General features: G+C 39.9%; 1 protein-coding gene across 1 annotated transcript in view; it reads left to right on the forward strand.

The window, feature by feature from the left end:
- Positions 1-12,460, forward strand: part of dock5 (dedicator of cytokinesis 5) — a 44,573-nt gene that overhangs the window by 16,569 nt on the left and 15,544 nt on the right. Inside the window, exons 11-26 of the mRNA XM_086030992.1 lie at positions 1,975-2,047; positions 6,320-6,462; positions 6,619-6,744; positions 6,872-6,996; positions 7,853-7,951; positions 8,161-8,233; positions 8,322-8,425; positions 8,616-8,796; positions 9,951-10,048; positions 10,172-10,261; positions 10,379-10,479; positions 10,598-10,732; positions 10,811-10,922; positions 11,803-11,873; positions 12,030-12,136; positions 12,308-12,444. Of these exons, the coding sequence (XP_085887118.1) occupies positions 1,975-2,047; positions 6,320-6,462; positions 6,619-6,744; positions 6,872-6,996; positions 7,853-7,951; positions 8,161-8,233; positions 8,322-8,425; positions 8,616-8,796; positions 9,951-10,048; positions 10,172-10,261; positions 10,379-10,479; positions 10,598-10,732; positions 10,811-10,922; positions 11,803-11,873; positions 12,030-12,136; positions 12,308-12,444 (1,775 nt within the window). The remainder of the gene's footprint in view (positions 1-1,974; positions 2,048-6,319; positions 6,463-6,618; positions 6,745-6,871; positions 6,997-7,852; positions 7,952-8,160; positions 8,234-8,321; positions 8,426-8,615; positions 8,797-9,950; positions 10,049-10,171; positions 10,262-10,378; positions 10,480-10,597; positions 10,733-10,810; positions 10,923-11,802; positions 11,874-12,029; positions 12,137-12,307; positions 12,445-12,460) is intronic.

Here is a 12,460-nt window from a genome sequence, read left to right on the forward strand (position 1 = left end):
ATTAGAAAAAACAGATTAAAATTGTCTTAAATAAATACCTTTATTTTAAACATTGGTAGAGACACAGGCCTGATCATTACTACATAAGATTTCCCTTTAAGTGCTCTGGGAATAAACCTCCACTAAAATGTGTGTGGCTGTGGGGGACACTCCATCGCAACAGTTAATAGAGAGGATTAATCATCGTCCAGGACAATCACTGTAAATTGATTCTTTGTAATAGTAATTGATTTTATGCATATGGAGTAAAAAAAAACCTCACAAAGAGGCCAAAATTGATGTACTATTTGTAGCTTAAGGCAGCCTCCTCCTTATTAGTTCTGGGTTGGGTTCATTGATTAGTCAATTTGTGTATTGCTTGTTGACGGTGTGTATTATGTGCTGAATTTTTACCAGTAACCATACTTAAAAAGTCTTCATCTGGTGGAAAACTGTCAAAAGTAAAACATACATTTTCCTTGCAGTATCAATCACACACTGTCGCCGTCACCTCAAAGAAAAGCTACATTTGAAAACTGCAGGATTCAAAACATTCAGTCTGTGAGTGGCAGTTGCAATGATGCTGGTTCCCGTTGTCAGGGAAAGGGTCCACTGAAGGGCACAGTGCAATGAACCTAAAAGCTAACACATGGCATCCGTGAAATTATAGCCGAATATCAAGATATTCTCTGAGTGTTAACGTCACAGTACCTCTAATCATGGCTGGAGGCCGGAGGCCAGTGTGTTTGCGTGGCACTTTCGGTCAATTAATAGATATTTAATATTAGTTTTCTGAAAATAATTAATACGTGAATACATCTCTTGTACAAAAAAAATGTCGTACACGCACGTACCCAAACGGATGCACTCACGCACACACACCCACACACCCACACCCCCCCCCCCCCCACACACACACACGCATTCACACACATTGGTTAATATGATATGGGAACTAGTTGTGACACATAAGTGCACTCATGTGGTCACTGACTGTTACAGCATCTTGCCTATCCTCATGCTGTCAAATGACAATTTTGTCAAGAATCAGCCCACTGACCGGCATCATTGATGGCTGTAGTCTTTATAATTTTCAACGTTTCAGACAGGGGTACAGTATGTGAGCAAATTGCAGGAGCTATGTGGAAACATTTAATAATTTATTTCCAAGATGATTAATAAATATTCACAGTGATTTCATAATTAAAATCAATAAAATTGTGTTTGTGTGCTACAGGGAGACAATAACCTGTGGCAAAGCTGTCTCAAACTCACGATAGGTGCGTGTCAGCCCAAGTGTCTCATTAAAGCGCAGATGACTGATCAAAAGGAATATTGAATATTATTGTTAAAGAGATCATCTGGCCGCGATGGTCCATTTTTCACTAACAAGCTCAATTTATTTATTTTTTTTTCATCAGGAAAATGATATTAGTAACACCTTGAATAACACCCATTTTTAATGAGGAATATTGCCACGCCCTCCTCTCTACCCTCCATGTCTTGGTGGGAGTCACGCGAAGGACTGCAGACTATTTGTCCATTCAAAATTATTATTCATACATGGCTAATATTGTCAAAATAATGGCGATCAATCGGCCCCAAAATGTATGTGGATATCTCTACCTAGAAGTGTTAATTTTGACAATATATTTTTATTGAGTTTTAGTTATATATAGTTATATATATATATATATATATATATATATATATATATATAGATATATAGATATATATATCGTGATATTAAATTACCTGTATCAGGAAATATGTTTTTGTCTATATCGTACACCTCTCCATCAAACATATGTATCAACATACAAAGATGTATACAAACACAAGCAATTGTTTGAATGCCGCTAGCATAGAATGCACGGCGGGTTTCAAGCGCTCTTAGTCTTGTTGTTTTATTGTGTTACTGTTACACAAGAAATGTTTTGCATTTATTAAAGTAGGCTACTGGGGGCTGTCTTTAATTCTTTGGTGTCATTGCAGTGATGGACATAACAGATATCGCTCATGGCAAAACGGATGATGAGGACAAACAGCATTTCATCCCTTTTCAGCAGTGAGTTTATGTTGTTACACTTCATGCGCCTTTGAATGGTTCAACTTTGTATTAAAATGTCACACCAAAAACCATAATGGTTGCTCAACTGTTAACATTCACAGTCAAAGGGAGCAAGCTAATTTCACCGTTTTTAGATTGGTAAAAATAGCACACATCCTTTTTTTTTTTTTTTTTTTTTTTTTCTTTTTTACAAATAACTCACCAAAATAGAACACATATCCCCTCCCTCCTCCTGCTCCTGGTAGGGTCGCACCTTGGAAAAAAGATCCTAGGTGATGGACCAGACAAAGGCTGTGTCCAAATTCACAGGTTGCATCCTCCGAAGGCTGCGTTTTTGCCGTATTTTCGGCCGCGTAACGTCACTTTCCGCGCAACTCGACCGTACTCGGTGTCCAAAATCACACAGACGTGCGGCCTTTGAATCCAGCCTCTAAATCTGGCCTTCGTTTTCATGGAGGTGGGCCCTGAGCGGATTACATATAAACATTAGGTTTCTGATTAATGTATCAACATTTATGAATATGCCGTCTAGCCAACAGTATAAGAGTAATAATATAAAATGTATTTTTGTTCAGAGTTGCTGCGTCGGTAACACTTAAGTATTTTGAGTGACACGTCTTTTACCTTGTTGTGAAAACATGATATTTTGCCTGAAGGCTGCTTTGGAGCAGACATTCGTAATGCCCACATTGCTCTGCTCTTGCCCCGTCTGCCGGAAGTGCTCTGCTCTTGCCCTTGATCTATGCATGTGTTCCGTGTTTCCGGTGGAGGGTTCTGCTTCAGAGGTCCAGTCAGAAGCGACGTGTTGCTGGACAATTATTTTTGGGCAGTGGTGATTTACTTGACTGGCAACTCTCCTGCAAGCGTTATTTTGTTGTGAACGGCTCCGATTGGTCAATCGCCGTAGTGAGGATTTCTTTGCCTGCCGTGAATTTGGTTCTTTTCGCTTGATGTGTTGGATGGCGGAAATCAGTTCTTTTGTCGTGAGTCATGCACGTTGCGTGGTTCCTATCTTGCTTCACCCCCTTCTGTTTCTTTTCACAAAGTTTTCTATTTCTGTTTTTGCACTGAAAATAGGCTCTTAGCTGCGTTACCAGCCGAAACCTAACCATAACCCTCAGAGCAGTTAACAGGGGCATTCACACGTTTCTGGACTGCTTTGAAGGTTCGCTTATCTCGAGTAAGTAAGTTCATTCTAGCTAGGTCTATCAGCTTTTCCATTCTACAATCTGTGTTGACAGGTTAATAGAGACATAAACTGATTGTTCCCGATCTGCTGAAAATAGAGCGAATAAGATCTCAAAATGTAACTTGAGCACTAACATTGCTGAAGTATTTTTAACTAATATGTAATGATATTGAAATGACTGTATACAATCCAAAGAATACTTGTACGTTTTGATAATGTAATGGTTTTGTTGTCCTTAATTAATGTATGTGACCAAATACCTGATTTTTCATATGGCAAATACACTTTACAGTACCAGCAAGGATCTGAGGGGGCTAGAACTAGGCTAAATTCATAAATCTGAAATACCTGTAATAATGCAAGAACATAAAATAAAAAATATAAAATACACATTGATTTGCTTCACTGTCCGCTACATCGTCCACCGGGTCACAGGGGAAGTGGTGGCTCTTCGCCACTAAGACCCAACATTTCATGAGACCTTCAGGCAGTAACCTGGGATTTTGCAGGGCTGGCAAGGCACCAGCCTTTTCAAGTGCTGCTGGGGCACTTGATGGCTGCTTTCTAGAATAGTCCTGTTGTAAATAAACACAAATGCATGCAAAAAATATATTTTAAGCAGAAGTCAACCCAAACATTTTTTTAAAGAATATTTTCTATGCAAGACCACTAGTTGAAACAAGGCATTCTGATAAATACTGTGTTTGTGGAAAGAGTTATTCCACTCGTTTTGAGCTGTCTCTGGGGGTGGCCATTTAGTCCTTTCTGTCGACTGAAAATGACATCACAACTACCCACGGCTTAGGTAACGACCAATCACAGCCCGCCTATTTTCTGAAGCTGTGCTGTGATTGGTTGTTACCTGAGCCCCGGGTAGTTGTGATGTCATTTTCAGTCGACAGAAGTGACAAAATGGCCGCATCCTGAGGTGGCTAAAAGGGGTGGATTTTGCTGCTTAACTCATATTCCACAAAGGCAATATTACCGTATTTTCCGGACTATACGTCGCTTCGGAGTACAAGTCGCACCAGCCATAAAATGCATAATACAGAAGAAAAAAAACATATATAAGTTGCACTGGAGTATAAATCAGCTAGCTGGCTGGCTGATGATGCACTACCACAGCCAAGCACAGCACCTTTCAAAGGAACAGTACACTATTTTGTATAGATGGATTGATAGACAGTCAAATTGGCTTTTTATCATACTATTTTAATTACTTATTTAACACAACATTAGATTTCAACCGTTTAAATGATTCATGCATAGTAATAGCTTTTAGGATTTATTTTTATGTTTCTTTATGTGGGTTACAATAACGTGAAATGATAAACACTACAGGTTATTCTGCCCGTTGTAAAGTCAATATGTAATGCAGGTTTATATGCAGCCTTAGAACGCCCTCCTGTGGTTGTTTGGTGTCTTGTTTGCTGACCTTGAAAAGAAAAGGAATACGATATAATGTGTTAATAATTTCACACATAAATCGCTCCAGAGTATTACAATGTTCTAATGCTGCCACCCATCGACTAAAATTGCTCTTTATTTTTATCAACTAAAATTGGACTAAAACTAAAGTCCAATCAGATGACTAATTTATGACTAAAATTTTTGTCAAAAGACTATAACTAATGCCCTGCGATTGGCTGGCAACCAATTCAGGGTGTCCCCTGCCTACTGCCCAAAGACAGCTGGGATAGGCTCCAGCACGCCCGCGACCCTTGTGAGGATAAGCGGTATGGATAATGAATGAATGAATGAATGAAGGGCGGCACGGTGGCCGACTGGTTAGCACGTCCGCCTCACAGTTCAGAGGTCGTGGGTTCGATCCCGGCTCCGGCCTCCCTGTGCGGAGTTTGCATGTTCTCCCCGTGCCTGCGTGGGTTTTCTCCGGGCACTCCGGTTTCCTCCCACATTCCAAAAACATGCATGGTAAGTTGATTGGATACTCTAAATTGCCCCTAGGTGTGATTGTGAGTGCGGATGTTTGTCTCTGTGTGCCCTGCGATTGGCTGGCAACCAGTTCAGGGTGTCCCCCGCCTACTGCCCAAAGAGAGCTGGGATAGGCTCCAGCATGCCCCGCGACCCTTGTGAGGAGAAGCGGTACAGATAATGGATGGATGGATGGATGAATGAATGAATGACTATAACTAAAACTAAATTAAAATATCTTGTCAAAATTAACATTGATCTGGGCTTCACTGCTTAACTCATTCACTGCCACACATTTTCAGACCCTCTTTTACCCTAACATTTGAAAATTTAACATTTAAAATCTATATAAGTTCCTGAGATAGAATGGCTGGATTGTGTAAAGACAAACATCCATGGCAGTGAATGAGTTAAACTGCTGACCCGCGACCCGACCTTGGATAAGCGTAAGAGAATGGATAGATGGCTGGATATATGTGTACATCGCTGGCATCGGGCCAAAACCTCATAAGTCAAATTTTGGTGAATTTCATATTTTAAAAAAAATCTATACTATTGGTCATTCCACACGTGTGGGTGTTATTTTTATTATTGGCCGATCTAAAGTCTTAAAAATGGCTTGCTCTCTTTCACAAAACAATGTTCATGGTTGAACAAACTTGCCATTGTAGGAGTCTCCTGAAAAGTGACTAATTTGGAGATGCAAGGTTTTGGCCCGATGCCAGCGATACATGTATGTGTATGTACTGCATATGTATGTATGTGTATAATATTATAATGATATATATTATATCGTCGCTGTCATGTGAAAAACACTTATCTCCATTTAGTTTCATTTTCTTATTTTTACCTGAATCATGTTTCCGCGTTACAGACATCGCATTAAAGTGAAAATTAAAAGTTTCCAAAATTGGAGATAAGTGTTTCTCACAGGACAGCGACGATATGTTATATATTAATTTGTCATACGCTCACTTGGTTTTTTTCACTGAACAGTCGACACAAAATGATAAAAACAAACCCGAAGGCCTTATATTGCCTTGGCTGGAGTTTTTTTTTTTTTTTTGTCCATTTGTTTGCCAACTATCAGATGTATTGTTGCAGTAGTACTTGTTTTTACTTATTTTCACTTTTATGTACTTTCTCAGGATAGCAATGGAGACCTACATCCGTCAGAGGCAGCTGATCATGTCTCCCCTCATCCCATCTCGAGTCATAGGAGAGAATGAGCCACTCACTGCTGTTTTCAACAAAGTCATTGCCACGAGGGAGGTCAATCACAAAGGCCAGGGTAAAATGAAGTACCCACATAGGTTCTATCCCCTGTGATTTTCGAGCTTGTTCTAAATTCACCTTTTTTTTGGAGGGAAATAAATCATGTGAGGGTCTAAAGTGTATACGTTTTTGGTGTCTGCCTCCTTGATTTTCTTTTCATATTTGCTGGCAGGGTTGTTTGTGACCCTCAAGCTTCTCCCGGGGGATCTTGCACAGGTCAGAAAGGACTACCCACACTTTGTGGACCGTAGCACCGCCATTGTCAGAAAAATGGGCTTTCCAGAAATCATCCTCCCAGGTGGGTTCATTCTTAGTTTGATCTACATACGATAGAGTCATGGCCATTCGAATTGCCTACAGAACTGCAAGTAGCGTACATAATTTGTTGGGGAAATTTAACTGATCATCTATTCTCCTTTCTCCAGGTAACGTGAGGAATGATATTTACGTAACCTTGCTGCAGGGAGAGTTTGACCGTGGTAAAAAGAAGACACCCAAGAATGTGGAGGTCATACTGAGTGTGCATGATGATGAAGGCAATGTCATGGAGGTAATATTGGTCACTGAAGAAAATGCAGTTTTTCACCAACACAACATTTTTTTACTTTTGTGCAATATTGTAATGGTATTTAACAATATACAATGACAAATTCCATAGAATACCTTTTGACCATATCATTTTAATTCATTATATATATATATATATATGTGCGTGCGTGTGCGTATGTATGTGTATATATGTAAAATTAGTGCTGTCAAACAATTACAATTTTTAAACTAATTAATTGCAACATTTTCCATAATTAATCGCGATTATTCGTAATTTTCAACTACAAATCTTTACTTTAGTAAAATCTTGGAATTAATACGGAGACTAATTTAAAGTATATCTTGATTTCAGAGACAGTTCCTTTAATTTATTGCTTTCACTTGTTATATTATTGCTGTTTTGTTGTTGTAATGTAAAGTGCTTTGTTACAGCTGTAGCTGTTATGAAATTCGCTATATAAATAAAGTTGTATTTTATTTTATTTTATTGTCTGCGATTGGCTGGCAACCAGTTCAGGGTGTACTGCGCCTACTGCCCAATGACAGCTGGGATAGGCTCCAGCTCGCCCGTGACCCTTGTGAGATTAAGCAGATAGGATAATGGATGGATGGATTTTATTGTATAAAACACAACGCTTGAGCAATACAACAAAAATGTACGGCTAATATGGTATTTGAATTTGGCTTTTCAAATTGTGCAAATTATTTTGGATTTCTCCAATGAGCAGTCGAGTAACTTTTTAAATTCAGGTTACCCAAAACCTGCAGAATTTGAACTCCAGTAACGTTTTAATCTGTATGCATGTTAAGTCTATACCTGCCACCTATTAATGTTGATTTCAATTTTCATTTTATAGAAGGCAATATTTCCTGGGGCTGGTTACGATGGTATCACAGAGTACAAGTCTGTCATATACTACCAGGTGAAGCAACCCTGTTGGAATGAAACAGTGAAGGTAAGATTATGTCATGGACCCATAATGCACCATTGAACATGACATCCCATGGCTCAAATTCATTTGTGAAATGGATTTACTACAGCTCAGTGCAATGAAATAATCTTTAGGAGAGATACCAAGCCAGAATATGCTTATAATGGAAATCTGCATATAAAATAATGTATTTTTCAGCCGTAATTCCTCAGATTTTGTCTACTCTCTGCAAGGTGACTATTCCCATCGAAGACGTTTGCCGCTGTCACTTGAGGGTGATGTTTCGACATAGATCCTCCCAGGACTGTGAGTCACTGTGACTTCTTCTGTGACTTATGACAAACACCCACGCGTAATCCCTCCACCATGGTAAATAGAGCTCTGTATCCCTCAGCTCGGGACAAATCAGAAAAACCCTTTGGCATGGCCTTTGTCCGCCTAATGAGAGGCGATGGAACAACACTCAGGGACGGAAGGCATGAACCTATCGTCTATAAGGTAGTCTCCAAGGCTTGTTCTATCATGAAAAAAAAGCACATGCTTTAACGTTAATCTATGTGCATAAAAATTTGCACAACAGACAGCATGTAGATTGATTCATTATGGAACTCTCCTTAATAAGTATGAAATTAAATATCCATTGATTTATTTGCCTCAAGAGTCATTCCCCGTTTTATGAATTTCTTAGGTTGATGTGAAAAGGGCAGATGATGCCAAGGTTTATCTGACAATGCCAGGGACCTGGGCTGAAGTGGAAGAGAAGGAGAAACAAACAGGGAAGCAGTTCCACCATTCAGGAGTGATCCCTGTCACAAAGGACAGCTTTCAGATTTCCACACTTACTTGCTCCACTAAACTCACTCAGAACGGTATTTCACAGCACTTCTTTTCACTCTGTCTGATAATAATCAAAATATATCTTATTCACAAGTAATTTTGGAGATTAAACCAATTTAACATTTGAAAGATGCTCAACACGGCTTTACACTGATCAGATTGACTGCTTCAAAACCGGTCGATATTTTGCATTTTATGCAGAATCGCTGATCGACTGTAATAATTTGCTAATTTGACCTATCAATTACGTCATTGGATCTACGAAATAGAACATTACAGCAAACACAACCTCCTTCACTCTGGGCTAGTTCTACGCTGCCATAGTGCACATGTGAGCCCGAAAGCTAATCTATTTTTAGCCTTGTCTGGTAGTGGAAGTTCCACCTCCGCACCCTCAACCATCCAATTACAAAGTAATTGCGTTTGCATATTATTATAATTATTTTTTGACTGGTAAAAAGTCTGAAACCAGTAGGCAGGCGTGCAAACACGGAAACAGTTCCGTTGTTGACAAGACGCTCTAAACCTTTGCCAAACAAGGATATGAGATATACTGCGGTCATACTGAATGTGAGCTGAGCTATTCTTGCGACGTGATTACATATAAAGTCAATACAGTTTGCATGGAACCGGCCAAATCTGTACACCTACACCAGAGCCAAATAGCTTTGAGAATATGCTTCCTACGTCATATACATGCCAGGTAAAAAGTGGACAAACAATGTAGGACAAAATATTCATTGGGGTCTAATTATTTTTGTCCAATGCATTTTCTTTATCAGTCCGCTGATAGTGTAGTGGTACACACGCCTGAGTTGTGTGTAGGCAGCGTGGGATCGATTCCCGCTCAGTGACAGTGTCTATGTGTGCCCTGCTACTGGCTGGCGACCAGTTCGGGGTGTAGTCTGCCTTCGCCCATTGACGGCTGGGATAGGCTCCAGCAACTCCCCGCGACCCTATATAGGATAAGCGGTTTGGAAGATGACATGACATGACATTTTCTTTATGGCGACGTTCGACTGTAGAGTAAATATACAAGTTGTTTAAATATATTGCTCCATCTTGTGATCCAATCAATGATCAGATATGTTTTTTAACTCTCTGATAGCAGATCGACCCCAAAAATCCCGATTGTCGTAATTGGCGCTCCAATGAATGTTAAACTGATGTGTTCACAAATCTTTAGTTGATCTTCTCGGCCTGTTGAACTGGAGGTCTAACCCAGATGATCTTGACCAGATCCTGAAGAGGCTGATGGAGGTTGAAGGCGGGGAGATAGTTAAAGTAGGTGCTCTGTGCTACTAATGTCACACTAAATACTTAATATGGTGCTATATACAGTATTATAGACAGCTTAAGAGAATTTTTAATGAGACTTTTCAAATAAGCTTCGGGGGCGGTTCACAGTTTCTCCAGGATACGCTTGATGCTTTGTTCAACATCATGATGGAGACTTCAGAAAAGGACACCTATGACACACTGGTGTTCAACGCTTTGGTTAGTTTTTGATATGGAGATGACACCTGCTACCTTTTGGCAAGATTGCACTTCATCACACAATAAATTTATATTTTTTTCAGGTCCTTAACTGGGTATCTTTTTTTTTTCTTCCAGGTTTTTATTATCACGCTGATTGGTGACATTAAATTCCAGCACTTTAACCCAGTCCTTGAAACCTACATTAACAAGCACTTTAGTGCCACTTTGGCTTACATGTGAGTCCCTACCATCTTGAATTACTCGCAATGTGACACTCCTGATTTGTGTGATTACCCACCTACTTTACAGGGTATTTGTCAAAAGACCTAAAGTCAAGCTTATTTGCATTTTCAGGAAGCTTACCAGGGTGCTCAACCACTATGTGGGTCATGCGGAGGAGCCTGTCCTCACTGAGAAGCTCTATGCGGCACTCAAGGCTCTCAAGTATTTGTTCAGGTTCATTGTCCAGTCTCGGATCCTCTACCTGAGGTATTTAAGGGGTGCTCATTCTCCCACTGCTACTTTTGTTTTAGAGGATTAGCGTGTAATGTGATCCACCTTTTGTAGATTCTATGGCAACAGTGAAGATGGGGATGCTTTCTTCAACTCGATTCGCTCTCTATTCCTGTCTTTCAACACTCTCATGGACAGACCACTTGATGAGGGAGTGAAAATAAAGGTTTGAGCTTATGTCGTTATATTGTTTTTTTGTTAATACTGTTAAAAGCTGTAAGTTAACGTAGCATTCCATTACTATATGATTAGTCAAGTTAGGGCCGTGACGCACTGAGAAATGCGGCAGAACTCCACTGAACACTCTGGGCTGGGTTCTTGTAGCAGAGCTCAGATTCTACACAACATGCTGTGAAATGCCGCAAATTATAGCCAATCAAAATGCACACAAACTTTCACAGAGGTGAAAAATCAATTTCCAGATTTTAAAGCGAGCAATGCACAGCTGCCTGCAGCACGTGATAGAAATACAGTATTTACTGTGCACATATATTGTCTTTTACAACAATACTTGACCAAATTTGTAATTTGTTACAGTATGTACCTGTGGATGAAATAGCCAAGGTTCTGGGAAAAATAAACGCAAGTAGCACACATAAAGCGGCAGTTACATTGAAGTGAATGGGAGCAAGCTCCGATTTTTTTTTTTTTTTTTTTTTCAGTATTTCCCCATTTTTCGTCCTTGTCATCACCTATGTCATCCGTCTGTAGCAACCTGCGTCTTCCTTGACTGACACACTTATCTTTTATAGATTAAAAAGGTGATCCAGTACAACATATTGTATGGAGAGCCTCAGAACGTGATATAGGCTTGCACAGTTCACATAGCAGGCAATCCATAAACTAAATCGTCTAATGTTCTATGATGAGTGGCCAACTGTCATAGCAATCGCTATTAGCAAGTCAATATTCTTTTGTAGGTTGTAGGTTTCCTCCTGGCCTTGTCAGCCAGGTAAAGAAATGCTCTGCTACGTTATAATAGTAAAAGTAATAGAATATACACCTTGGTTCAACTTGATGAATTTGACTGCACTTTGTATTTTCAGGGGGCGATATTGAAATACCTCCCCGGCATCATTAATGACATCCAGTCTGTGTTTGATCCTGTGGAGTTAAGGTAATTCTCAAGGGGGCTGCATAACTTGCAATATTTTTTCTATTGTGAATTATTTCATTTTCTCTCAATCCTGCTACTCTAAGGTCAACAGCACATCATGTGAACTGTATGTGTTTGAGACCATTACAACATAGGAAGTGTACTCTCATTTTACAGCATTCTGCTTGCAAAGTTTATTGAGAGCATTCCCGACTCGCAGCTTGTGCGTCAGAAGCTGGGCTGCATGTGCAAAATGGTGGAGAGTGACCTTTTCATGCAGCCAGGTAGGGTTTTTTTTTTTTTTTTTCCTCCTTAGCTCGGAGCCACATTATAAAATTTCACACAAGATGCATTGAAAACACAAACCACTGCCTCATGCTCATATGAAATCCCTACAGGGACTAGAAATGGAGCATGTCATACTGTGACCACATTTCTCTGGTTTGTTCCCACAGATTGTCGAGATGTGCTTCTGCCACTTGTCAATGACCAGCTGAGTGGGCAGCTGGATGATCACTCCAGTAAACCCGACTACGAGGCCTGTGTCCAACTGCTTAGCACTGTGTTGGACATTGTGGATCGCAAGGACGTGGTAAATAGTCTCTCCA

The sequence above is a fragment of the Filicampus tigris genome, chromosome 5 (genome assembly GCF_054856515.1).
Source record: "Filicampus tigris isolate MCC_2025a chromosome 5, RoL_Ftig_1.0, whole genome shotgun sequence".
Classification (NCBI taxonomy): Eukaryota; Metazoa; Chordata; class Actinopteri; order Syngnathiformes; family Syngnathidae; genus Filicampus; species Filicampus tigris.